This window comes from Pezoporus wallicus, unplaced genomic scaffold (genome assembly GCF_028554395.1).
Source record: "Pezoporus wallicus isolate ANWC-B61680 ecotype Strahan unplaced genomic scaffold, APGP_CSIRO_Pwel_v1 contig_4816, whole genome shotgun sequence".
NCBI lineage: Eukaryota > Metazoa > Chordata > Aves > Psittaciformes > Psittacidae > Pezoporus > Pezoporus wallicus.
The window spans coordinates 6,022,068-6,048,147 of NW_026640990.1; the positions used below are offsets into that span (position 1 = coordinate 6,022,068).

At 38.6% G+C, this 26,080-nt stretch overlaps 1 protein-coding gene across 1 annotated transcript in view; it reads right to left on the reverse strand.

Moving 5' to 3' along the window:
• Positions 1-936: 936 nt before the first annotated feature.
• Positions 937-26,080, reverse strand: part of CTNNA3 (catenin alpha 3) — a 379,762-nt gene continuing 354,618 nt past the window's right edge. Inside the window, exons 12-14 of the mRNA XM_057421525.1 lie at positions 22,712-22,817; positions 15,235-15,369; positions 937-1,884 (exon numbers count right to left, since the gene is read on the reverse strand). Of these exons, the coding sequence (XP_057277508.1) occupies positions 1,597-1,884; positions 15,235-15,369; positions 22,712-22,817 (529 nt within the window). The 3' untranslated portion in view covers positions 937-1,596. The remainder of the gene's footprint in view (positions 1,885-15,234; positions 15,370-22,711; positions 22,818-26,080) is intronic.

Genomic DNA, 26,080 nt, shown 5'->3' on the forward strand with positions numbered 1-26,080 from the left:
AGCTTGAGGGAATCTCAGTTTGAAAAAAGCACTTTTTGTTACAAACTTCTACTTTTGTATCATTTAACAGATAGTAAAGTTAGGGAACATGAAGTAGTGATCTATAAAATTCATGGTTGCTGTACGTTTCATGAGATTTCTTAACCAACAGCCTAGAAATTATACTGCTTTTCTGTCTTGAGCTTTAAAAACATAGTGGCACCCGAAAGAGGACAAATGGAGTTTATGGTTATTTTTGCTGCACACATTGTGCTAGGTAGGTCCACTGCTGTGCCAAACAAGGTAATAAATGACATGGAGCATCAGCCTATAGTGTGGAGCCACCTCATAGTGGTAGCCAATGACCATCAGGAAGTTCTGGCATTTGAGCGCTTTCACCTTAACAAATACAAAAAGGATCTACTTAACTGCTAAGTCAGACATTTTGAGTAACGTGCAATCTGGGAACACTCAGCGACATGGCAGTGAAGAGAGGGGTTAGGTTCTTCACCAAAAAAAAAAAATAAAAAAAAATCATTCAAAGTGGATTTGATTCAAACAACTTCAGAAAAATTTTCTTCAATTATCTTGCAGAAGCCTGGTCTTTACCACAGGCTAACAGCACTTACCCTTCATTATATATATGCTGAGATACAGCACAGCCATTTAGCACACTGCTTACTGGCACAGTCGTGCATTTAGGATTCTACTGTCATAGGAAAAAGAACTTAAGTCACTATAATTACCTTGCAAAAATCTCATAATTCCCAAGATTCAAGATAGGTGTATATGTATTTCACACACTGATCTCAGAATAATGATTTATTTCATACTTTTGTGCAGTGATTAGTTTTTGTACTTTTAACATCTCATTTATCTGAACTTCCAAATGTAACAGTTGGCAGATTTATTAGTGCTCACAGAATAGAGCAAGAAGTGGAACACAGAGGTATTATTACTGCTGTGTTGCAGTCAGGGTTTTTTTTTTTCTTGTTATTACATTGCTATATCCATGTTGTTAGAACATTTTTTCTATTTCATAAAAAAATCTCAAACTGAAGATTTCCAAGACTGGGCCTTGCGTGAGGGGAGATCTTCAGCTCTTTTAATCTAGATACAAGTTGAGGGCCTAGACTCAGCTAGCATCAAGCAGTCCAGCTGATTTGATCATAGTATAATGATGCTGATAAAGGATCTGGCCCAACAGTGTGTTTGAAAAGCTGTATATCATGAAACACATGGAGTTTAATAGTGGCTACATTCATCCCTGGTAAAGGAATGCTGAAGCCTACTGAATGTGGTACAACTTTAGGCAGGCTGGCAGATTACATCCTCCTTTCCAGCTACTGCACCGTCCTATAACGTATCTCTTAAAGTGCTCTGCTGAAAACCAGTATATGTGCCAGTATAAAGCCATGATAAGTTTGTCACTGCAAGATGAGTATTTTCAACTATGTGTTTCTAATTAATGCAAAAGCATTTTCAAATAATTTGTGTTACCTTACAGATTTAGAGAAAAGCAAAACATTAACATAGTATAGTTATTAAATAAGTGGGGGAAAAGATGAAAATTCAAAGATCATAAATTCAAGATAGAAACCAAAACATGGCAGAATATTAGACTACCTCTCTGCCTCTAAATTCACTCATGACTTGAACAGGATGGATTCTCTTCTTTGCAGAACCTTTCCTGACAGCTGCATAGATTTCTTCTGGCTTCTCTCTTTTAATTAGGGGCTTCTTCTCTGGAGCCTTCATTCTCCACATGACAACAGGATGTCGTGGGCCAGTAGGACTCTGAATCTTGATAATCTTTGTGGATGCAATATAAGACATCTTCACTGTCTGTACCACAGCATTCATTAAATTTTTGGCTGCTTGAATTAGTGAAGTGACGCTATCCAACTGTAAGAAGAAACAGAAACGTTAGCTTAGGAAGCCGGTCTGCTTTTAAATTCAATATGCTCAGGAATAAACAACAGTTAAAAAGTAAGGCTACCATAACAAACCTTAACTTCTTTGTTGTCCCTTGGTGTGTTTACGTTCATGTTCCACAGCTCAGACTTAAAGTGATATACAGAAATTTGTGCTGGTGGAATACAAATGGTTATGTAGATAATGGTTATCGTTTTCTCTTTTTAAACGTGAATTTATGGTGCTTGTCTGCAGGGTCTCATTGCTATTACTGTTGATGAGTAATGAAACCAGCTCAAAGAGCTATGAAAATGTGATCCATTACTTCCTTTGTATCAGCACTAGGCAAAGTCTCCAGCTGCTGCTGTCACATTCCAGGCTCTCACACACGCTCCTGAGCAATGCTGGGATACTGTGAAGTGGCTGGTTTTGTCAGAGCTGTTGAACCTAGTCTTAGCTGCCAAGAATTTTAAGGGTAATTATAAGCCAGATCACACACAGAAATCGCAGTAACTTTGTGGCCTCTCAAACTGTTTAAGGAGTGCCAACCTAAGAGGCAGAATGCGTTAACAAACTAATCCCTATCACCTACTATCATCTTCAACAGCATAATACATATGCATACAAGTGCTAAAGCAAAGGCATTTTCCCATCAACGCTCATAGAAACAGTGCATTTAATTAGATCTGAAAATCTGCTAACTGCAACAAAAATGACAACTCTAACAAGAAATTTGGCTTTGCCATACTGCACTGTAGCATAATACAAGCAAACTCACAAAGAGCACTGCTCCTTTCATAGATTTGAGGCCTGCAGGCTCCAGCATCTATGGGCTGAGAGCAGTGCACTGGGGACATTACACTGTCCTAGTCACCTCCTCACGTGTGACTGGCATCACAGCTAGAGGCTAGTTGCACAGTGCAGATGCTACGATCTTGGGAACTTTCGCTTATCAAAAACCGAGGACAAGCACGTGTGTATGACAAAAGGCCAACAGTGGCTAAAGAACTGTTGCCTGTAACTGGCCATCAGTATTGTTCCAGCACTTGGAAATGAGCCTTTTTTTTTATTTCTCCTGTTCCCAAAACACAGACTGATAAGGCTTAGGCTCATCCTTTCAGAAGTAACAGGGACAACAGCCACATAAAGGGTGAGAAACTGGGTGGGCAGGGGGCGGAAGAGGGGAAGATCACTATGGTTTGGATGTAAAAGTAGTAGGATTACTCTATGTATTACTCTAGGAAATGCAGAACCTACATTTCAACTTCTGAACATCCTCTTTGTTGAAACATTTGCCTGTAAAAGCAATGAAGCCAGTGCTCTAAAAGGGCCATCCATTTTAGTGGGAGGACAGTCTTGCACTTTGTCGTCCAGCCTGTCTTTTGCGATATGCAGGCTTGCAAACTGAGATTTTAGGAAAGGTTCAAGGTCTTCTCCCCTTTACCAGGTCACATGGATTGATCAGGTGAGAAGAGTGTGTTATTGTCTGTCATGCTCATTGTGTAAGACTTTGCACACATACACCCAAATTCAAATAAGGCAACAACAAAAATGCAAGGGATGGAATTTAGTTGCATTCTGGAAACACCTCTGAACTGGCAGATAAACCCTCCGGTTATTATCATGTTTACTGCTGCTCTCTGGAAGTGTGAAATAACCCTAATACCCTCTGAAAACTAAAATAACGTGCACATATGTGTGATGACAAACTGAAATTATCTCTATACTCTGAGAAAAGGTGTAAAATTTACCAGATGGCCTCTAAAGTTCATTCCTTTCTGCAGCATGTGAGCTTTTTTAGAAGGGATTTGCACTGTATAATAGTCATGTAATCTTTCCATGGTAGTATTTTAACATAAACTGGTAGGTATATTTGGGCCTGTGATGTATAAACTTTACTTTGGGGAGCAGGCTGTCCAGCCACTCTGATAAATTCAGCAGTACAACATATTTACTGTCATATGATTTGACATGAAGTTCAAAGCACACGGTGACCTCCAACCTAAAGCTTATTTCAAATGCTGCTTTTAAACTAAACATGTTAAAAACCTCCAGGCTGCCAGTAAGGTGTTTTGCTCGGAGGCTTTGTCATTACCCTCCTGATACATCTTCAGTCTCCAGTATATACATTTTTCTAAGGAGGCTGCCTAGTGGTGCAGCTTTAGCACACCGGCACATGAACTGATGTCCTGTCTAGTTTTCAAGCTGCTGAATGTTCACTGTTGTAATATTTATTTATTTGGTTGGTTAGAAGGAATCAGAAGGGGAGACAGACCAAGTTTCATGTGAACTTTTTCTTTCATGCCAACCAGAGGATTATACACACAGCCACACATGCATATGCATGTGTACATAGTCCCAAAATTTCAATTATCTGTTGTTTTCTAGAACAGCTGATGCCTCCATGATCCTGACGGCTTCTTAAAGAGGCTTTGAATAAGCTTTTTTTCTCCCTCAACAGTCAATATTGGTGGCATCATGCGCACTTTTCTAGCACTGGCTGTGTAGCAACACCACTGGGAAGCTGCTGTAAATCAGAGGGGGCAAAAGAAAAGATCATCTTGGTTCTATGGCAGCAGATGTATGGGTTTAAGGGGCAGGCTTTTTCATGAAGTTTCTCAGTGATACCAGTTTCTGTAATTCTTCCACTTTTTTAAAGTTGCCTGGAGTTAAGAGTTACACCGGGATGAAATGTTTGAAGCTTCTATATGAAATTGGTAGCAGCATCGAGGCAGGATAAAGGTTGTCCCAAAACTTCATCCAGTTTTTACTGTGACTCTAGTTTATACTGTGAAATACGGCTAATAAAGCAGAATCCTTTCAGGAGACCATTACAACTTGCCTTTCCTGTCCTGTGGAAACTGAACAGTTATCACCGCATTCTGGCATCTGTAGCTCCTTTCACAGAATGGCTGTGGCTGTGGAGCAGTCCACAGCTCCTTCACCACACCACTGTGATACTGTCTTTTTATTTATTAAACTATAATCATATATCTACTGTAAACAAATGATAAATAAGCTTACTTAATGGGTCTCCAGTTTTGCTGAGGTTGGCATTACACGGCTGTTTAATTTAGGGATTTGGCTGTGGTTACTTGCCATAGTGGCAGGGGTGGATGGGAGGTAGGTGGTATATGTCAGAACAGGCAGCAATTGCCATTAGTTTTTCTTTGCTCTTAGCATCTCTGCATAGGCAGTGAAATATAGGAAGACTTACATAATGCTGCTCTTTAGGCTATCCATGTTATTTGCAGAGTCTGAGTGTCCAGGTTCCCCCTCAGTTTTCTGGTGCTCACACTAATCTCACTTCTATACAGAAAATGTGAATATTAATGGGAGGGAGAGGGAAGCTATTTTTTAAACTGCATTCAAAATTTCAGAACTTTCAGAAGATGTTATTAGACATTTACCACAGATGGTAAGAGTCTGGCCATATATGTCATCTTTTCTTGTCTCTAGAGAGCAGCTGTTTTTATACTTCAATGCCACTAACATTATAGAGTTTGGTGTAAATCTATTCTGTAAATCTAATCTACTCAGGGGCTCTCTTCACTTGGTTGCTTTTATCTCAGATATTCAGCAGGCTTTCAAGGTCTCATAATGTATCTAGGAAAACCGATGAAATGAAACTTGGCATAAATGAAAGATTGATAACGTATTCATTGAGCATTTAAGCTCATTTCATGTAGCTGTGAACTCTTCAATGTGTAACAAGTGGTGCATAAAGATTCACCAGCAAAACAAACAAACAAACAAACCAACCCCAAACTAAAAGCTGTTTTATTTTTGGGTGACTTCCACTTTTGCTCTTTTGGCACTTTACATGGAGACACAAGATTCCCACCTCCACATTTCACAGGTCTGACTGTGTCAGTCAAGACAGTAATTCATTAAAGGATTTAGGAAAAGCATCTTTTGCCATATCTTTCCTTATTTAAATGTCATCTGTACTGGCTTCTATTGCAAAAGAAACACAGAACAATTCCACAACCACTGTGGTGAAACATGGAAGATACAGAGCTAACGATAGTGGGGTTTTTTAAAAAACAAAAAAACCCTGCCCAACCCTTCTCTCCCCCAGAATCAGCGCTCACGCTGAAATCGAATCCCTTCTCTCCAGCACTTGCATTTCTCTTCTGTAATGAGTTCGGTGTGCAAGTAAATTAACTCCACTGAAGAACAAAACCGAAGGGAGTTCAGAAAAAAAATGAATTCTGAAACTTTATTTCCAATTTTTTTACATGTACCATATTTTTCACATTTTTGTAAAATAATTTCATGTCTTGGCAGCAGTAACAATCTGTTATTATAAGAAGTTTAGCTATATGGTCAGTAATTTTTGTTTAATATTCAGAATGATTAAGAGAATCATGATTTAGAATATTAAGAAACTTTTCTGCTGTCGAAGTATTTTCTGTTCAGTGTACCAAGAAATGCTTGCCTTGTCAGGTGTCAGTAGGAGTTGTTTCCGTAGTAAGCAAATAGAGAATTTCCTTATTGTCAAAGCCTGTAAATAAGTCAGTCTCCTCCTCCCATTCTTTGCAAAGACTTGCCGATGCTGTCTCTTTGACATAAACAAGTGGCAGACAATTGCCTCCTGGAATAAAGCTGTGAGAGACTATGCAAAACAATACTCACAAATCATTTCTTGATCTGTAAGGCACCAGTCTGCTCAAACCCCAGTTGGGATACTATTGATTGATCTGCTGTCAGCATTCATTTTTTTTTTTTTTGCAGGGAACTGAGATTTTACTATTGGAGCACGGATTTATCAATTGGCTCTTTACAATCTCCCTAGTCCTATTTACAGTTCATCCAGACTTTAGTTTTTCATACAGGTGAAAACTAAGAATTGACTGTCAAACAATAATTAATATTTGAAGTCTGAACTTACTTAAAATTCACTGGAAACAAGGCCAGTGATTAAAAATTAATCCTAATTTAACCTCTAGGTTTAAATACATTCCTAGAAACAAATTTTCTTTGTTACATGATACTGTGAGACGAAGATTGAATCTTTATTACTTTGACAACTACTTCTGAAAATAAAATGAATTCTACATTACTGTGAAGAACACTAAGCATCTGAGTAGTGCTGCATTTAAGGTAAGGAGTACTTATTACATTGTCCTTTTCGTTTTCTATCACTTTTTTCACTATGTGTAACAATTTGCTGTTGTAAAATATTTTGCGGTTCTTTCACTGAGGTCGCTATATAAAATAAAGTCTGAGGTTGCTATATAAAATAATGTTATTTAATCTCTTAAAAGTAGCAGAACAATGCAAAACAGATACATTCTCAAGAGTGAAATCCTGACAGCTGAAAATGTGTGGAATTTTCCTTGGCCTGGGCCAGGATTTTAACATTAGTTACTTGCCTTGTTTTCTGAGCTGAGGATATTCGTATTTCCACAGTTGTTTCTCCACCCAGAACTGTGATAATTTCATTGTAATGAAAATGGAGATCTTAGTGTAGGAGATGGGTATTCAAGAAAGCACAGGAAAAAATTCCAGAGTTGGAAGCACTACCATGTTTCTTCATGTAACTGCCAGGTGATAAATAAAACCTATCATGGATTCAGCCCCATACAGGTTACATATGGGGTTTATATTGGGGTATATAGATATATATATACCTATATATAGGTAAATATATGTCCTGGGTTCAGCAGTAGCAGTCATGTTTCTCCTCCTTGGTAGCTGGTGCAGTGCAGTGTTTTGACTTTCAGCTCGGGAACAGAGCTGATAGAGATGTTTTGGTTTGGCCAAGGACTTTGTGAGCCTCATGCTCTGCCAGGGAGGAGGGGAAGCCAGGAGGAAGCAGAGACAGGACACCTGACCAAAACTGACCAAAGAGGTATTCCATACCACAGCACGTCATGCCCAGGATGTAACTGGGAGTTAGCCGGAAGGGCTGGGGGACTGCAGGGTTGGAGGAGGTATCGGTCGGAGCTTGGTCGGGCTTGGGGGGCGAGTTATCGGTCAGCTGGTGCTGAGGTGTTGTATTCTGTTCCCTTGTTATTTCCTTTATCATTATTATCATTGGTGGTAGCAGTAGTGATTTGTGTTATACCTTAGTTACTAAACTGTTCTTATCTCAACCCGTGGGAGTTGCATTCTTTTGAGTCTCCTCTCCGTCCCTCCGAGAGCAGGGGGAGGGCAAGAAAGGGGGGGAAGTGAGCGAACGAATTACCTGACTGGGTTTAAACCACGACAATATATATATAGGTATATATTGGGGCTTGGAACTAAATGATCTTAAGGTCCTTTCCAACCCTAACTATTCTATGATATACAATAAGGTAAAAGGAGATTTGCCATTGCAATTCTTTTTTCCCATTACTGGAAAATGTTCCCTGAGCGTTTTGCTCACCTCTGCTTTGCCATGCTCTCTCCCTTTGGGATATCAGAGATTTATTTATTTTATATATCCAATTTATGTAACTGGCCTCAGGAAATCTGCCTCACCATTTGGGTGAGTAATCTGGGGGTGTTAATTTTCAATGAACTGAGTTTTCCTAAAAAATATGCTATTGGTCATCTATGTCTGTCGGTTTACCTAGTAATTATGTTATGCACCTCAAAGGTATCTGGCATTTGTTCTCTTTTGGTTTACCTATTTTTCAGTAAGGAAATTGAATCTAATGAACTAAATAACCATTACCAGAATCTGCTTCAGGCTATGTACGATTCACAGAATGAAACCCGAGTCCTATAATTAGACCAGCCTCTGTCTCCAAGTTAAATGATAAACAACTTAACACTAAGTACTGTAAAACTGTTTCCCTGAAACACCGTAATGGAACATATGCATAGGCAGGTGGCGGTCAGCCCAGTCCCTCCCAAGTCCTGCTGCTTTCACTGGCAGGATGGTCTTAAAAAAAGGAAACTGTTTTTTATATAACAGGTCCTTGAGAAGTGATTTAATAGAAATCCTTTCCTTGCTGTTTCCATCAGTTGCTTTAGTTTGTGAAGAAATGGAGTGCTTGCCGCAATAATCTTTTACATGTGCTGAGGTCAAGAACTATAAAATGCAATCTGATTTTGCTAATTAGCAAAGTAATTATTATTAGGAAAAGTTAACTGTCTTGTAGTGTACATTACAGTAACACTTCTTGCTGCTTTAATTTAATTGTTCTCAATAGGAAGCAACTGAGCTTTCTGTGAGTACTTAACAGGAAAAAAATATATCCCTTGCTTTGCTTCCAAAGGCCAGGAGTTCTATATACACACATACCAGCATAGACTAGGTAAACCCAGTGACAAACGTAGTGGTATTACATTAAAAAAAAACTAACCCAAACAGTGAAACATTCCTGTCAGCTCTCAGTAAAAGAAAATTTTAAAATAATATCCCAGCTCCTGGGGCTTAACATCAACTTTAAGCAAATCAGCATTTTAGTGTTTTCAGAATCAAATACCGATATAAGAAATAATTCTGTGCATAGCGTAAGGCCCTACAAGTAGTCTTCCACCATTAGTTCAAACAAACTGAACAGCAAGTTTCCAATGAGATTGGAGAAATACCAGTGAGGAGAAGCAAACAGGCTGAACAAGGAGCAGTAGCTGTTTCTCTGGCACACAGGCATCATCTTTGTCAGAATAGCAGTGATGATGTTAAGGTAAAATATTTTAACTGAAGGTTGCACAGCAGTAAAAGCAGGACAGTGGTACTGAAGTAAATGGAGCAAACTGTCTACCTCTAATAAATCAAGAGGGCTGTTACGGAAGCCAGTCAGTGTGATTGCCGGCTTGTTGTTCAGCTCTTGTTCCTATTCTTCTTCAGTATTACAGGAGCTGAAGCTAGGAAGCCGTTCTGCCCACCTTTACTTCTCTTTTAGAAGGAAAAAGCAAACCCAAACAGAAACCCTAAAACAAATTGAAAGGCACTACTTTACTTTCCATCTCCTCCCCTGCCAAAACAGCAGCTCTTCATGAGGTCAGCAAAATGCCAGCTCTTGCTGCATGGCTCTGCTTGAGGAGTAACCGAAACCCCCCAACTGTTACAAAGGTGTTGAGCAGCTTGCCAGCTGCTCAGATGCTGGCCGAGATGTGATTTTTCTGGGATATGGTTGTCCAAGGATTGGCGCTGTGTCAGCCAAAGGCCTGGTGGCAGCTGCAGATACCCTACCTTGTATTTTTCTGCCTGCTAGCTTATAGCTTTGACTCCATCTGTTTTTTATCTGTGATGTAGCCTTCAAAGCTGAAACATGTTCATAGGAATAGTGTCTAGGCAACTTTTGATTTAACTGGCATAGGAACTCAGTGGTAACTCGCTAAGTGAAACAGACATTTAAATACAGCCTTCAAGCCTAAAGATAGAAGTACTAAAGCACCTATGTTTGGCACAAATGTGGAGTTATGTCACTGTTTAAGTAAGGCTGGTTCTTGACATACTGTCGGGAAGAATCAAAGATGAATCAAATGACACATTTGATTTATCCCTTTTTTTTTTTTCGCTGTGGCAAAGACAGCCAACAGGATGCAGGGTTACATCAACAAGGGCATCACCAGCAGAGATAAAGATGTCGTTATCCTCCTATACTTGGTGCTTATGTGGCCACACCTGGAATACTGTGTTCAGGTTTGGTCCCTGCTCTACAAAAAAAAGATCTGGACAGGCTGGAGAGGGTTCTGAGAAGGGCCGCAAAGATGATCAAAGGACTGGGAAGCCTGACCTATGAGGAAAGGCTGTGAGAGAACCGTGTTTGTTCAGCCTTGAGGAAAAAAAGGCTTAAGGGAGACCTTATCACCATGTTCCGGTATTTAAAGGGTGGCTACAGAGAAGATAGAGCCTCTTTTTAGAAGGAGTCACATGGGAAAAACAAAGAGGTGATGGGTACAACTTATACTCCTGGGGAGATTCCAACTGGACATAGGAGGAAGATTTTCGCAATGAAAACAATCAGCCATTGGAATTTCCACAGGGATTTGGTAAATTCCCCAGCATTGGACACTTAAAACTCAGCTGGACAATGTGCTAGGATATCTAGTCTAGGTCACACTTGCCTAGAAAGGTTGGACCAGATGATCTCTGAGGTCCCTTCCAGCCTCATATTTTGTGATTCTGTGATTTGCAGGAAGAACAGAGCGAAACAGCCTTCAGTGCACAAGTAGGGCTGGCTCACCTGAGAGATCTTTTCTATGCCATTTATCAAATTCTGTGATACTGTAACTCTGAGAACTCTTTCTTCCAGATTTCTTTTTAAGTCAAAAGAACCTTTAATAACCACCATAACTGGGGGTCTGAGCATTACTGTGCCACTGGCTAGAATGAAGGTACTGGATGGAGCTCAGGGAAGGGCAATGAGACAGGCAAGTGTCTGCGTAACTATACTCAGAGACTACAACATTCTGTGGACTGAAGTCAAAAACCCATTAACTGAGGAGAACAGTTAGGAGGACTATCAGCTGGATACTCCCACAGCATTCCAGCTTCCCATGTACACTGGCCTATTTAACCTACACTAATGATATGGCAGGGGTATTAATTTAAGCAAGAAGCATTCTAAAGGAGGTTGTCAGAAGAGTGTTACAGGGAAGACACGGGGAGGACAGAAGAAAAACAACTAAAGATAATGTGATCTAGAGAACAAATGATTATGAGCTGTGTTTTGTAGATTACAGTGTACTTTTTCATATGCATAATGCTCTTTATTGTCATGGCAGTAAGTCCCAAACTGAACTATGCTGGCAGTCACCAGCACCTCCTTAGGTACAGTGCTTCTATCAATAAGAACACATTTCTTATTGACAGATACATGGGTGGCCTTACACTGTAGCACTGCTGACCAGTGGTACATAGTAGTGTATCAGGTTAATATGTAATGCCATTTTATGTCTACGTTACTTTCTTCTCCATAGCTTCATCCAGAAGACGACCCTGGTAAGGCAGGTCTTACGATTTAGCTCTATTTCAAGATGATAGTTCTTTCTTTTGAAGATCAACAAATATGTGATAGAACTATAGACTATATCCTCTGCTCTTCCCTATTCTTTCCTCTGACTTGGTTCTTTGGCTTCAATAGCACATTTTTTTCATGAACTGCTACTCTTCTTGTAAGAAAAAAAAAACAAACAATTCAAAATTCAAGGCTGATTTAAATCTGAGATCCTTGTGCACAGTTGGAGGAAGGGGAGGATGGACATAAGTGCTATCTGACATCCATATGACAATGCTTTTATGTGTGGATTTGTGGTCTATTGCCAGCTTTTGCTCAATCATTTTCACTTTGTACAGCAAGCTGACTTGCCAGCTTCGAAGCTGACATTAACTATCTGAATGGAGCTTTCCTCCTAAGCTCTTCTGTTTGCATACCCTATCACAGTTCGTGAAGGAGACGAGATGACAAAAGTGAACTTTGAGGAGCCAATGACAGACATCTGAGAGATGACCAAAAATCAGGTAGTTCAATCTTAAGCATACATGTACATGGGCACAGAACAGAGAAATCACAGAGTAACAGTGAAAGCAAAATGATTATTTCCTAATGCTCTTTCTAATACACTTCTTTTTCACTAAATAGATCTTTACTATCCAGAGGACTGATGGAGTTTCCGGTATCTTTATATTTTTGCTTAATACATAATGATAGTTTTACTATCTGCAAGGGCATGCACTCTTTTTTTCCTTATTCATGCCTGATGTCTCTTTTTCTGATTCTCATTCTTTATTAGCTGAAACAGAGGAATGAGAGAAGATAAGGACTAGGGAGAATATAATCCTATTCCAGCTGCAGTTCTGACTCCTTAAAAAATAGAGATTTGCTATTGATTTGGTGTGAACAGAATCGGAAGATTTACTAGTGTTGCATAAACTATAAAAGCCCATTTTGGCTCAAAGGGTAAAACTCAACTGCCTGAGCAGATACCTGACAGATAATCAGGACACGTGTTCTGTTCACGTATTTTCTAGAGAGCTTTTTCCTTACTATGCTCCCAGATCTTGAAGTAAGGAAGGAGAACCTCTGTGCTTTCTTATGCAGAACACTGTTTTGTCTCTTTTTTCAAGGCCAGCTAACCTACCTGATCGAATTCTAAAGCCCCCACAAGACTTTCAAAGCCAGAATTTGGTCCAGGTTTCTAAAAAAGTAATTCAATCAGCCATTTTGTATTAGTAGTGAATTTCTCTCCCTCTCTGGTTATCACTGTATCCATACATCATATTTTTAACTCCCATATTCTCCTAAAGTAGAAGCAAGTAAAATACAAATAGTTCAGGTTAGGTTAACCTAATCCTCCTTCCCTGAAATAGGATTAAGCTCTATAGTTATCCCTCTGGGATTATGAAGTTAAGTTTGGGTTATTAGTTTTAGAATTAAAATATTTGCACCAGGATTATGTACTTCCCACTGCTGACATATGGGTGACACAATAAAATGGCAAAGAAAAAAATGGGACTATCATTACTGTGGGAGAAAAAAAGAGGAAGAACTAAAGTAGGCTTTCAAAATTTCTTGCAGTAAATCTACCAATCAGCTGCACTCAATAATGGAAACAGGACCAGGAAAATTACAGCTGCTGTGTACCAGGCGGTATGCAGATTTTCGTATCTCAAGGATCCTTGTGAATCCAAATCTGCCAAAGTAATGGACATTTCAAATCAGATATACATTGTGATGTGCAAGGATCTGTATCTTTTAACTAGGTTTGTAAGTGAATGAAGTTTATCTGTGTTGTCCATTTATTAATTTTTCAGTCCTCCAGTAGCTTTCTAAATTACTAGTTAGCTAATCTCCAAATTTCATGGAGACACAAAAATGCCAAAGACAAATAATAAATCTCTATCAGGTCACAAAACCAAAGACTGCATAGAGAAAAAAGAGCCACAAATAAGAGATCCTAGAGAAAAAAAGACAGAGACAGACCAGTTCTTGTTGGCTCTCAAGTGGGTGACCAACAGCCTGCCAGCACAGACTGAGCAGTCAGTATCTGCACCACTGTTTCTTGCTGCACAGCTGTTGTGGACTTTGGGGGAGGTTCACTCCATCTGTGTATGACTCTGTATGTCTCTGTCTGTCTATCATGATCAGGGTTAACATGTTAGAAACGTTGAAGCTGAGATAAAAAAGCATTAGTACTCTAAGAAACACGTGAACAGTTTATATGCAAGTGAGGGGAGAACAAAGTACTGAAACAAAGCCTCTAAGCACAGAAGGAATGATGGGTTTCTGTTGTGTAGGGCCATTGGAAGTAGGTTTAAAGGCAACATGGGCAAGTTCAGAGCACTGACAGCAGAGGATGTATGCACAGAGGGCATGAAAAAATGAGACTTGACTTTATTAATTCACTCTGCTCATTCAGCTGTTGGTAAATGGAAGAAGAAACATAATGCATCTAAACTTGATTAATTTACAACCCCAGAGAAAATAAGTGTTAGCTTCAGAAGGTATACATTCAATTCAAAATTACTAACCTGTAAGTTCTGCACTAGGTTTAAATACGACCTCTGAATTTTCATTTGACTGTACCAACAAAAATGGTCTACAGAAATTAATGTTTCAGATCTTACATCAGCTGCAGAGGCTTAATTTCTGATTATTTTATAAACCATATAAAATGTACTAGTAGTTTTAGTGATACATACATTCCATGCTATGAGAATATGAAATCATCATAAAAAGTGAAGTATTTAAATAGTAAGAATGTGGGCTGGGAAGATTTTGTTATCTGGTTTACGTACCATTTAGCAGATTTTATGTCTTGAAATCATAATCCCATATGCTACAAGTAATAACGCTAATGAATAATATATGAATGCCTGGGATCAGATTTGTGCTGAGGACAAGTACAGAAAAGTTCCACAAAATCATAAACAATATCTTTTCTGCTGCTAATGATACTTAGTTGTAATGGAGCTAATGACTCTTAATGCACAGTGAAGAAATCTGCTCAGACTACTTGCTCTTAATTTTAATTTTCTTTATTTCTATAGAGATGTAGACTGTCTTTTATCACTTTCTTCTGAACTGGAAGTGAACCTGGGGATTTATTTTTTGGGTACAGACACACACGCATGCTTCAAATATGTAAATAAATGAGCCATAATCTTAAAATGGGTTACAGTTCTTATATTGAATTATTCCAGAGTAACAGTGAAGAATAGTATGTTTTGAGAATTTAAAAGAAAAATAACTGCAAATGATTACTACTCCTTTTAAGACACCAAATGTTATGTTTCAGTGCCTCAGATGCTCTGTGTTAAGTCAGTGTGAAAAACAGTGAGGAATAAAGCAAGCGATTCAGGGCTACACTGGAACATCCTGCAAGCACGGGAAAGCACAACTGAAATTTAAGATGTATTTTGTTTGACAGAGTAATTTATGCCATTTTTCTACTTACAGCAGACATGATGAGCTCTCCACCTAGATTCTGTATTTCTGCTTTTACTTGGCTGCAGATTTTGAGCTGATGAGAATACAGCTTGATTTGTTCCAGGTAAGCCAACAAATCCTGTTTGCATGATTGGTCTGGACACTGAGGATTAAGAAAAGAACAATTAATAAAGCATTTCAGCAATTGCTGATTCAAAATTTTGTCTGAAACATTATGTTAATATTTCACTGAGGAGTATTCAAATTGTACAACAATCTAGCCTTGCTTTTCACTGCAGCTGTGGCAGATCACAGTTCATTCCTTCTGTGAATCTTTTTAACAAAATAATTGGAGAAGTTCAGAATAATCCTGCACTTTTCCATATTAACTTTTTTCTTTAAACAGTGCTGGGCTTGCCTTAGGAATATTTCTAAACAAATTTATTAATATATGGAATAGTTATTTTCCCTTCAACTCCTGAGAGGTTATGCTTTCTTTTTAAGAACATATCTACAAGAGCAATGTTATCATTTATAGGAAATTATGCCTGATTTTATAGTACAATCTATTTTTTTGTATTCCATCCAGAATTTATTCAACTCAATCCACAGATCTTCTGTAACAGGGGGAATAGGGCAATAAAAATGTCTTACAGAAAACACCAATTTCAATACTTTTAATAGCATAGGACTTTTTTAATAAAAATAGCATCTTTCCACCCTCATTTCTTTGAACTCCCTAAATATCTGGAGTACTGGGAGGGGAAATACTATTCTGTGAGTACCAGGCTAGACACTTAAGGCCTGTTATGCATTTGTTCTAAAGCTGCTTTCTCTGGCAGAGTAAGGGATCTTAAGGTGAATGGTAAGTCCCTATTGTGCTACCACAGCTGTAAAAAGTGAGCACAATAAATAATAAATAGATCCCTACAAGTTTTTCAGAGACATATTTTTAGCCTGTGTGCGTACTTACATTAGAAATATGGTTACTGCCTTTTGATGAAGATTGTGTTCAGCTTTGTGTATTAAGAAGAATATGTTACCAGCAACTGCAGTGGCAACAGCCATATATGGGTTTGTATAGCTATTTAAACTTTTGAGTCTTATGGAATTGTGGTCAATGGATTTAAATCCAAAACCTACCAGAATTCAGAAAAAGCACTAATTCTATTTAATTCATGAAATACTGTACCTAAACTACCGGCGTTGCTGAAGAAACTGGATACTTGTTTAAAATGGGGGTGTGACAATTCCACTCTTCATGCAGTTATGTTTGGTAAAAGAAAGCAGTCCATGTTTTAGACATAGGAAAAGGTAATAAATAACAAAGAGTAGGATGAACTATTTTAAATTACTTACTTAATATGAATTAAATGCTCTCGTGAGACCTCACTTGGGAGTACCGTGTACAGTTCTGGTGTCCTCAACATAAAAAGGACATGAAATTGTTGGAGCAAGTCCAGAGGAGGACCACGAGGATGATCAGAGCACTGAAGCACCTCTCGTATGAAGACAGGCTGAGAAAGTTGGGTCTGTTCAGCCTGGAGAAGAGAAGGCTGCGTGGAGACCTCATAGCAGCCTTCCAGTATCTGAAGGAGGCCTGTAAGGATCTGGGGAGGGACTCTTCATTAGGGACAGTAGTGACAGGACAAAGGTTAAAGGGTTAAAACTTAAAACAGGGGAAGTTTAGATTGGATATAAGGAAGAAATTCTTTACCCTGAGGGTGGTGAGGCACTGGAATGGGTTGCCCAGGGAAGTTGTGAATGCTCCATCCCTGGCGGTGTTTAAGGCCAGGTTGGACAGAGTCTTGGGTGAGATGGTTCAGTGTGAGGTGTCCCTGCCCATGGCAGGGGGGTTGGAACTAGATGATGTTAAGGTCCTTTCCAACCCTAACTATTCTATGATTCTATGTAATGTCAGTCCCTACCTCATGTTCTACTAGATCCATTACTAAAATATTTTCTGTACTTTGGCAAAATTTAGAAGAAAACCAGAAAAGTTTCTTGACATCGTCTCTTTCTTATGTGTGATGTTTTCAAAGTGTTAGCATATTACAGAAAATTATACTAAAATATGCCTTTGCTTCTTCCTTACGCAACACTGCTTTAAGAACTGCACAAACCAGTATTTAAATATTAGTATCGCAGTTTAGAAAGTTTAGACTGCTTTGAAAACTGGAATAGTCATTGTTATTTAATTAATCAAAAAATCTGTCCTATCAGTCAAATGCAACTGTAATCCCTTTAAGCATCAGAATTAATTATATAAAACCAGGGTGTATTCCCTGCAATGAGAGATGCTTGCTCCTCTTCTTCTTTTTTTTTCTTTTTCTTAAATACAGCATGATCTCTCTCCCCCGCCCCAAAAAAACCAAGAGATGGGCAGACAGCGTGCTTAAATGGTGTCTCATCCATTTCAAATAGTGACAATGTCAATTACAGAATGTCAGAGACAAGAATAATTTAACTTTATTATATAGTACTCTCTCATATCATAATATTGGCAGGCCAGTCACATTTACTATCTATCTTACTTACATACCATATAGAGAAGAAATGTGTAACATTTTAGGAATGCTAAAGATGACATGCATCAAAGACCAAGAAACTGCCACTCAAAACCAAAATATGGAAACACTGTTCAGTGCTCAGTAGAGTCAAAAAAGGTAAATGCTAGGCATTATTAGGAAAAGACTTCTGGAATGTAATTATGCAACTGTAAACTCTGTGGTACACCCACAACTTTTCTACTTAGTGTAGGTATGATGCATCTTTCCTCTCCCTTGCCCACTACAAGGCACGTAGAAAACCAGGAGAAGGACAACAGAGATTTTTGTGAAGACAGGTGTTCTTTCCTCCACTACAAGAGGTCATTAAAAGTAACTAACCTGAGTTGAAAACAAAAGGAGGTGGCTTTTAACACTGTTGTTAAGTTTCAGAAATCTTTGTTGCAGGACGGTTATACTAAAAGGTTACACAGGTTAAAAAAGTTGCTGGACAAATTAATGAAAAAAAAAAAATACCAAGGACTGTTTAATGTATCAAGTGCACCAAACTAGGTTTGGTTAAGTAAACTCTTGAATGGCTGCTGGAGGTTGGGAAACCATATTGTGGAAGAATCATGAAATGCATGCCATTATCTAGCCAAGTTCTGAAGATGTTCACTATTGACTATTGTCAGCAACAGGACATCGGCCTAAGTGAACCTACAGGGTCTGACCAAGTGTGCTCATTTTTATGTACATTACCCATGAAACTTTGCAAGACCATATGATCATGGCAGGGACCAACACAGTAGAAAGAAGAGGCATTTACAGGGGTAAAGATAAGAATTCTGCACTATTTTTAGCAGGATAGTGTACTAAAAAAAAAATTCCACCATATCCAAATCAACCTTAAACAGATGTTAGGAAGAAATGTACTGTGTAGAGAGGATAGTTTGTAAGGAATCCTCTACATATTGCTCAGAAGCATCTGGTACAAGTTGCTCACTAGTGAAACCAAACACAAGGCTGCAACAGAAGGACAGTTAATAAGTTCTGAGTTTAATCATCCCAAAGGTAATTGATGGTTACCAGTTTAATGCCTCACATTCTTAGCTAGAGATCCTGGCAAATTATGCAAGGTTCTTTTCCATACATATTTAAGACAGTGGAGTATTAACAAGGGCTCTCCATAACAACAGGATCAGAACTGACTTCCATTCAGAATATGCCGTGATGTTTTACCTAATAGAGATAATATCCACAGAAACTTCCATATGATTTGATTAATCGTGCAGTGATTAAAATCACAGTGAAACCAGCATTCAACAATCCAGATGAAAAAGCCACTGGCACAGCAGTGCCAAGACAAACAATTCTGCAGGAAAGTCTGATTATAGCAATGCTGTTCTTGCTTCACTATAATTTCATCCCTTTGCTAACAAAGTCTGTAGCATTTCTTTATAATCTGAAGCTGTCTTTATGGTGATTAATACTGGGTATAATCACACACAGACCCATACTATAAATGTGTAATTTATTGCAATTATTTGTTAACTGCAATCTTTTAGGTAAGATGATCCTGTAATCAAAACATCTTTTTGGCACATCTGCTTGCATCGTATTTATCAGTTTATCATTTTAGATGCCTTTTTCATTTTACTTTCAGGTAAAAATTTTTGAAGTACATGGAATCAGCTAAGTCAGGAGACTGCCTGGTTCTACAGAATATAGATGTTTCATATTGAGCCCTACACTTCCAGATTGGAAGTCTTTAACATTTCATTGCCTTGATGTATTGATCCTGACCAAGAGACCGCTGTACATTGAGGAGCTGGAACCCACACAGCAGCTGACCTGTGAACTAGGGCCAGACCTGGGCTGTGCTGCAGTGCACAAATCCCTTGGCCATAGCTTACGCCTAGCTAATGTATGGCAGCAGACAAGCCTGCAGGAAGCTCCAACTTGGTAATGGGTTTGGGACACCTGCATAGCCTTGCCTTTATCCAGGACTGCAGCAAAAAGTTCCACAATGAACATCCCATTTGACAGTGGAAATTACCGAGTTGTTAAATTTATTATCAGTTTATTTGTGATTAATCTGCCTAGTTTTATGCTGATGCTGTACTGTGATTATTTTCACAGTTCTTAACACTGAGTCATCTTAAAAGTGCTGTCAATATGGATTGAAATGTAACATTCTGCTAATTGTACCACACTGTGTCCCTTTCCTTCAAACACATGAAGATGGGTTATAAAAGCCTGTCCTGTTAACTGCAAAGGCAGAGTAATAGTTCAGTCATGGGATGACTGTGAACAGTAATGTGATGTGGCCTAATTAAATGACAGTATCAGACTTACAGGGCAGCCTAAGCTCAATAGCAAGTGGTGAAAAAGTGGTGAAAAGTGTGTGCAGGAAGTTACTTGAAACTGGTACAATGTAGAGGTCTTTTCACTTTTGAAACAGAGCATACAAATTCATTTTTGCACGGAATAAAAATTCCACATAATTTAGATGTTATTAAAAGGCAATAGGTGCAATACTCCACTAAAAAGCATTAATGCCACTGAGAAAGGCACTCATAAAGCCTCCTTGGAATTTATGTTCCAGTTTGGGCACCGGATTCTTGAAGAGCTCCTTCAGTTTGGACCATATTCAGAGAACAGCTATCAGGCAGCCCAGAAGAACGTAGTTTATTTTATTTTAGGACCCCAAGAAAGCAGGGCATAGGAAATTTAGCAAAGTAATAGCTGAGAAAAGGAATTACTGGTCGTTACAAATACCTTGGAGATTAAAAAAGAACACAGTGAGGAAAGAGCTTTATAAGTTAAAGGATGACTTGGTACAGGCAAAACAGGTTAGAGAAGTTAAAGGATTTCTGGCCATCAGAGGAACGAGAGGATAGTATTAAGCATCTCTGTAATAGGAAGAATAAAGGCAAGATTCTCTTTTATACTATGTTTGACACACAGCTAGCAATGCTTGTACTCACCACAGTTGTACTGGAAGGGCTGCTTTGGTTCAATTGTTTTTTTTTTTTTAAATTGTATATGCTAATTTGCTTCTAATACATACAGCATGAAATAACATCTAAAATACAAGCAACACCTCTAACAGTGGATTTTTGATGCATACAAGATACCACAGGGAATAAATACCAGGGGTCAGGTGGATCAAGGGTATCAACTATGTGCAAGGTTCTCAGCTAGGTCATATGGAAATAATTTGAGTGAATTCAATAAAAGGGTTACAATAACGAGAATGGTGTCACATCATTCCAGCAGCTGATGTTTCCCAGCAGCTGCTGGGAAATGTGTCACACACATTATTAGTACTAATGATTCATGGCTACTTTTTGCTCATACTAATTTGTCCATGTTTCTGGTCTGCAGTCATTGTAGTAATACAGAAAAAGGAAAATTTTAGGAAAGAAGTGACTCAGTGAGACTAGATTCCCTATTCTAAGAGCAAGAGATTGTGACCCTTGCTCATATTCAGCTTTGATACCATATTGTTTTCTGCAATGGAGCAGTGATGGGTTAGAATTTTAATTTGTAACTGGTAAAAGCTTGAAAGGAGCCATTCTCCCATGCTCTTGAAAAGAGGTAAGTGCTGGAAGAATATCTGTCACGATCACAAATTGGGACTTAACAACATTTTACCTTGTTTTTCCACAAATCAGATCACAATTGTACAAATGGAAATATAAGTTCTTTGTCTTGTTATCTGGAATTCAGAGACACATATGGTAGAAAAAACTAACAGATTGTTGCTGCTTCATAGATACTAGAAAAACAAAGGCTGTATATGAAAATTAAAGTGAATGGAAGAGAAACGGTATGTAAGGGTGTGGAAGGCAGTGACCTGCATGCTGCCCTGGGCCTAAAAGGCAGTTACAAAGCCTAGGAATGTGTACATGCTTTAGATTTGATACTTGCACACTGACATTTCACTACACTCTTCTTCTGGTATTGTCTGGCCCTAAAACCACCAACCTTACTTAACAAAGCAGGCTGCATGTGGCAAGTTGCTTGGTATATTAATTTCCTAAGCTACTATGGAGTTGTCCTAGCCAGGAACATGAGCATGCTTATCGATTTACGTACATCTGGTTTAGGTATTCTGGTGGGTTTTTTTGAGCTGATGTATTTAAAATTCAATGAAAATAAAGCAGACTTTATTGTTCCGCTCTGCATTTGATGATGGTACATATTTCTTTTAAATGCAAAAAAAATCACCTCAAGACTGCAGGCATGCAGAGGCCAAAATTGTGACTATCCAGAAGGATATTTACATAGAAAACCATATGACATCAGTACTTCAAAGAAATGGCCAGTGTTGGGGGGATAGCAATGGAAGACAGATAAAACTAGGTACACCAGAAGTACAGATTCTGTAACTACAAAGGGAGATTAGGGTGAAAAATAAGTCATTTCAAAGAAAAAAGAAGCAAAGTCGGTAACCTTACTAACCTTGCTGAGGCCTAGCACATGTCTAAGCCTGCTCAGCAGAATTCTATGCCAGTGCAACACTCCACTTCTAAGCTGGCTCACCTGAAACAATTGCAGTTGTTTCTAGGTAATTTACCGAAGGAAAAATGGACTATACATCTAAAATATTGCATTCATAGCTCTAAGGAGGTATGAATATATGTATACATTTAGACACTATATATTCATGTATCTGTCTAAAATTTTGCATTCATAGCTTAAAGGAGCTCACAAATATACCTGTATGTACAAATACACGTGGAGATAAATACATAAATGCACATACACATCTGTGATATATGTACAAAGACATTTATGTGAGTTCATAAGTGTATTTAAACAGACACATTGATATGTATGAAGAGAATCCACACATAGAATTAAGACAGGATCTACGTATTCAAAAATTGAGAAGACCAGACAGTAAAAATGTCACGAGCACTTTTGTAAATGACTTTTTTAAGTGTTAGGGGTTCTGCAGATGGATTAATCTGTGACGCAGTTTAATGCATTGCTGCATCAATAACCTACCTGATCAGCAATCAGCCGTGCTAGGACATCCATCCTTGATCCCGACTCTGAAATCATTTTTGCTGCATTAATTACATCAGATGTGTTCTTCAGTGGTCCTCTTCCCCTTCAAATGAAACAAAGAACCCTCTTACATTATTAAAAAAATTGGGAATAAATCATATCCATGCAAGTTAGGCACAGAAGAACTCTACTAAATAATTAAACCACAGAAGTAACATTAACAGTATTAATTAAATCCCCACCGCCCCAACTGTTTTGTTTTCATGCCCCACAAATTGGTACTATTTGGCATCAAGTGGATGCAGAAGTACCAGAAAGATGTCACTGTGTTTTCATATTGGAAGCACAACACATGTCAAATCCTAAGGATAGGATAGGGATTTTAGAAGACTACTTGTGGCGTTTCCTTTTCCCATGGTTATATGAATTTGATGTGCCTTTCCCCTCCAGAAAAATTTCTAGTAAATACGTTCAAAGAAAGTTCAGCCCAGGAATGTATTTGGAGACTCATTATGGGTATCTGGTCAGAAATATAGTTGCTTGATTTTTGGTTGTGGGTTTTTTTTGGGTTTTCTCTTCCTTCCCCGACCTCCCCAGCCGAACAACTATGAAGTTCTTGTGAACGGTTTGTCAAGAAGCCAGCTTCTTTTTCTGTACACCCCCCAACCCAAAACACTTACTTAATTACATGAGACTGTTTCTAGAACCCAAGACAAAATGTGAATACCTAATGTAGGCAATATGTACAACAAATCTTCATATTTTCCTGTGCTTCAGCTTCTTCAATGCTGAAATACTTCAGCTAAACTAAATAACAATTTTATTTCACACATGTATAAAGTGAGCAATCCTGCTAAGTAAGTTTAACTTTCATTTCAACATCTTTGACGGGAATACTTTCAGTTTTATGCAGACATTTAATTCCTGAAGGCCTCACATCAATTTACAAGCTCTGCTCTACAAACTATAAGCAGTCCAGCACCCTCCTGCAAAATTACAACCCAGACTTCCAGTGAAATAACACAACAGATGAACACAACCCAGAATTAAAGCAGCGGGGAAAGGCGAGAGGCCATAGCAGTGCAAGTAACTTATGCTTAGGAAATTCTTGTTAATATCAGCCAGCAGCTTTTTTGATATGTGAAGATATACTGGCTGGGTATTTTGAGGGTGAAATTGGTAAATTAAACCAGCAATTTTCTTGTACCTGTGCAAGTCCCTCAGAGGATCTAGCTAATGAGAATGAAGCAATTCTAACCCAAGAAAGGTATTTCAAACAAATTAAAACAAAGCATTTCTTCCCACCACAAAAACGGTCACTGTGAGAGCCATTAGAGGAACACCCAGGAATGAGGACTAAGACTTCTGCTCTATTTGCCACCTGACTGCACTAATGGTTCAAGACCTTCTCTGCTACATTCTGTAAGAAATGTGGGGCAGGATGCTTATGAGCTACAAACCACAGCTAGGTCTTGAAACAAATACTTCAAAATAGTGTTTAAGAATGCCTCAGCCTTATATTAGAGTGCTGAAAAACCAGCATGGTAAGTTACACATACAAAGAGGTCTCCTTTGCTATACAGCCAAGAAGAACTATCTGTGCTCCTTTTTTTACCTTCACATAAAATCCAGATCCTTTTACATAAAGTACAGGCTTAATTGCCTTGGGGTATGGCATAATGATGTTTTGCAATTATTACCCACTGGACACTTTAGAAAGAACACTTGGGAGAGCACACCAGATCTGCTGAATCACCAAACAAATGGAAGCAACAGACAGGAAAAAAAAAAAAACAGGATGAAATTTCTAAAGCTACAACTGCACACTCTAGATATTGACAAAAACCATCAACTGCATAGAGAGAGATAGCCTATAAAGTTGTTTTAAAAAAAGACACAGGAATTACCACATGGATCAGTCAGTCTGAACACCATGAGGTAGTGCTGTTAGGAAAGTAGCAGGTGCCACTGCGTGGTACATGGGTAAAAAAGTTTTCCTTTTGATTTCTCAGTTTTATTAGGACTGCAGTTGGAGTTCTGTGTGGGTTTCCATAACAAAAGTTTTGACACAGTTGGATGGTTAGACATGTCATAAACATAATGAATAAGGAATGACTGAAGGGCTTAGACGCTTAATTTGATTTAGAAATTTGAAAATTAGCAGTGGGGCAAAGGAGGAAGCATAAGCAAGACAGCCTGTAGGATAGACATGGTAACAGTCCTCAATTGGGCTTCATGGCGCTGTATGGGATAGGGGAGGTAGTACTGAGCTTTTATTTGGGAAAAGAAGTTTCAGGTGAGGTGCTGAGATGGTGAGAAACCAGAACAGAGCAGCCAGGAGCTTGTGGTGTCTCCACCACTTGACGAGACTAGACAGGTATTTGTTATGAATGGTGGGATGATTTAAGTCCCCTCTTGAGGTCTCTTCCAGTCCAACAATTTGATTATTTTAAATTTAACAAAGAAGTTTCATGTTGTTCGGCGAATGAGTACCAGTTTCAGTGCATGCTGCCTTCTTATGTTATCAGTGAAGCTGTGCATTTTGTGAATTCCCAGTTTTCCCAATTTAACACCAGATCAGCATATTCAGAATGCCACTAGCTCGGATTAACTCCCTGAATCCAGATGTCAGAGATGCATAAAGTCCGTTAAATGTTTTCCCCAGCCATCATGTGGCTTCCTACCAGTTTTATATTTACTTGTGTTATGTCTTGCAAGTTTGAAGTATGAAAAAACACTTTGTAGAGGAGGCTGTTTTCCTGAGCTACTCGTCTCACTGCCTGGAATTTTTTTTCAGATGCTTCACTTAGTTCTCTCTCCATATCACTGTACTGACTCCCCTTTCTTTCTACAGATATAGTCCATGATCCTCCTCCACCAAGTGTTGAAGAATCCCTGCCTAATCTGAGAGACTCTTGTGGTACTTTTTTGTGGTATTTGTTAAAAATAACCAAATTACTAGAGATAATGCAGATCTGCATGCAGAAGTTTAAGATTAGCTTAACTCATGCACCTGCAGCAGATGCTGAGACAGATTAAAAAAAGCCTTCCCACCAAGTACCATCTGCTGGTCAACAGCACCACAAAATTTCTCCTTCATGGAGTTCTCCACCTTCTCCCTCTTCTACAACATGAATTCCAGTTTCTTAGAATGGATGTTCATGATGCTACGGCATCCGTGAAACTTGTTGGGTTATTTTTTAGTCACTGTTCTCTTACTATTTCTCCCTGTTTCCAGTCTCTAATTTTTAAAGCCAAACTCCGTCTTGCACACTCAGTTACTGCATTTACTGAAATTCTTTCCCAATAATTAATTGGGTTCACAGCCTACAGTAGACTCTGAATGCCTGATCTGGATTCACTGCA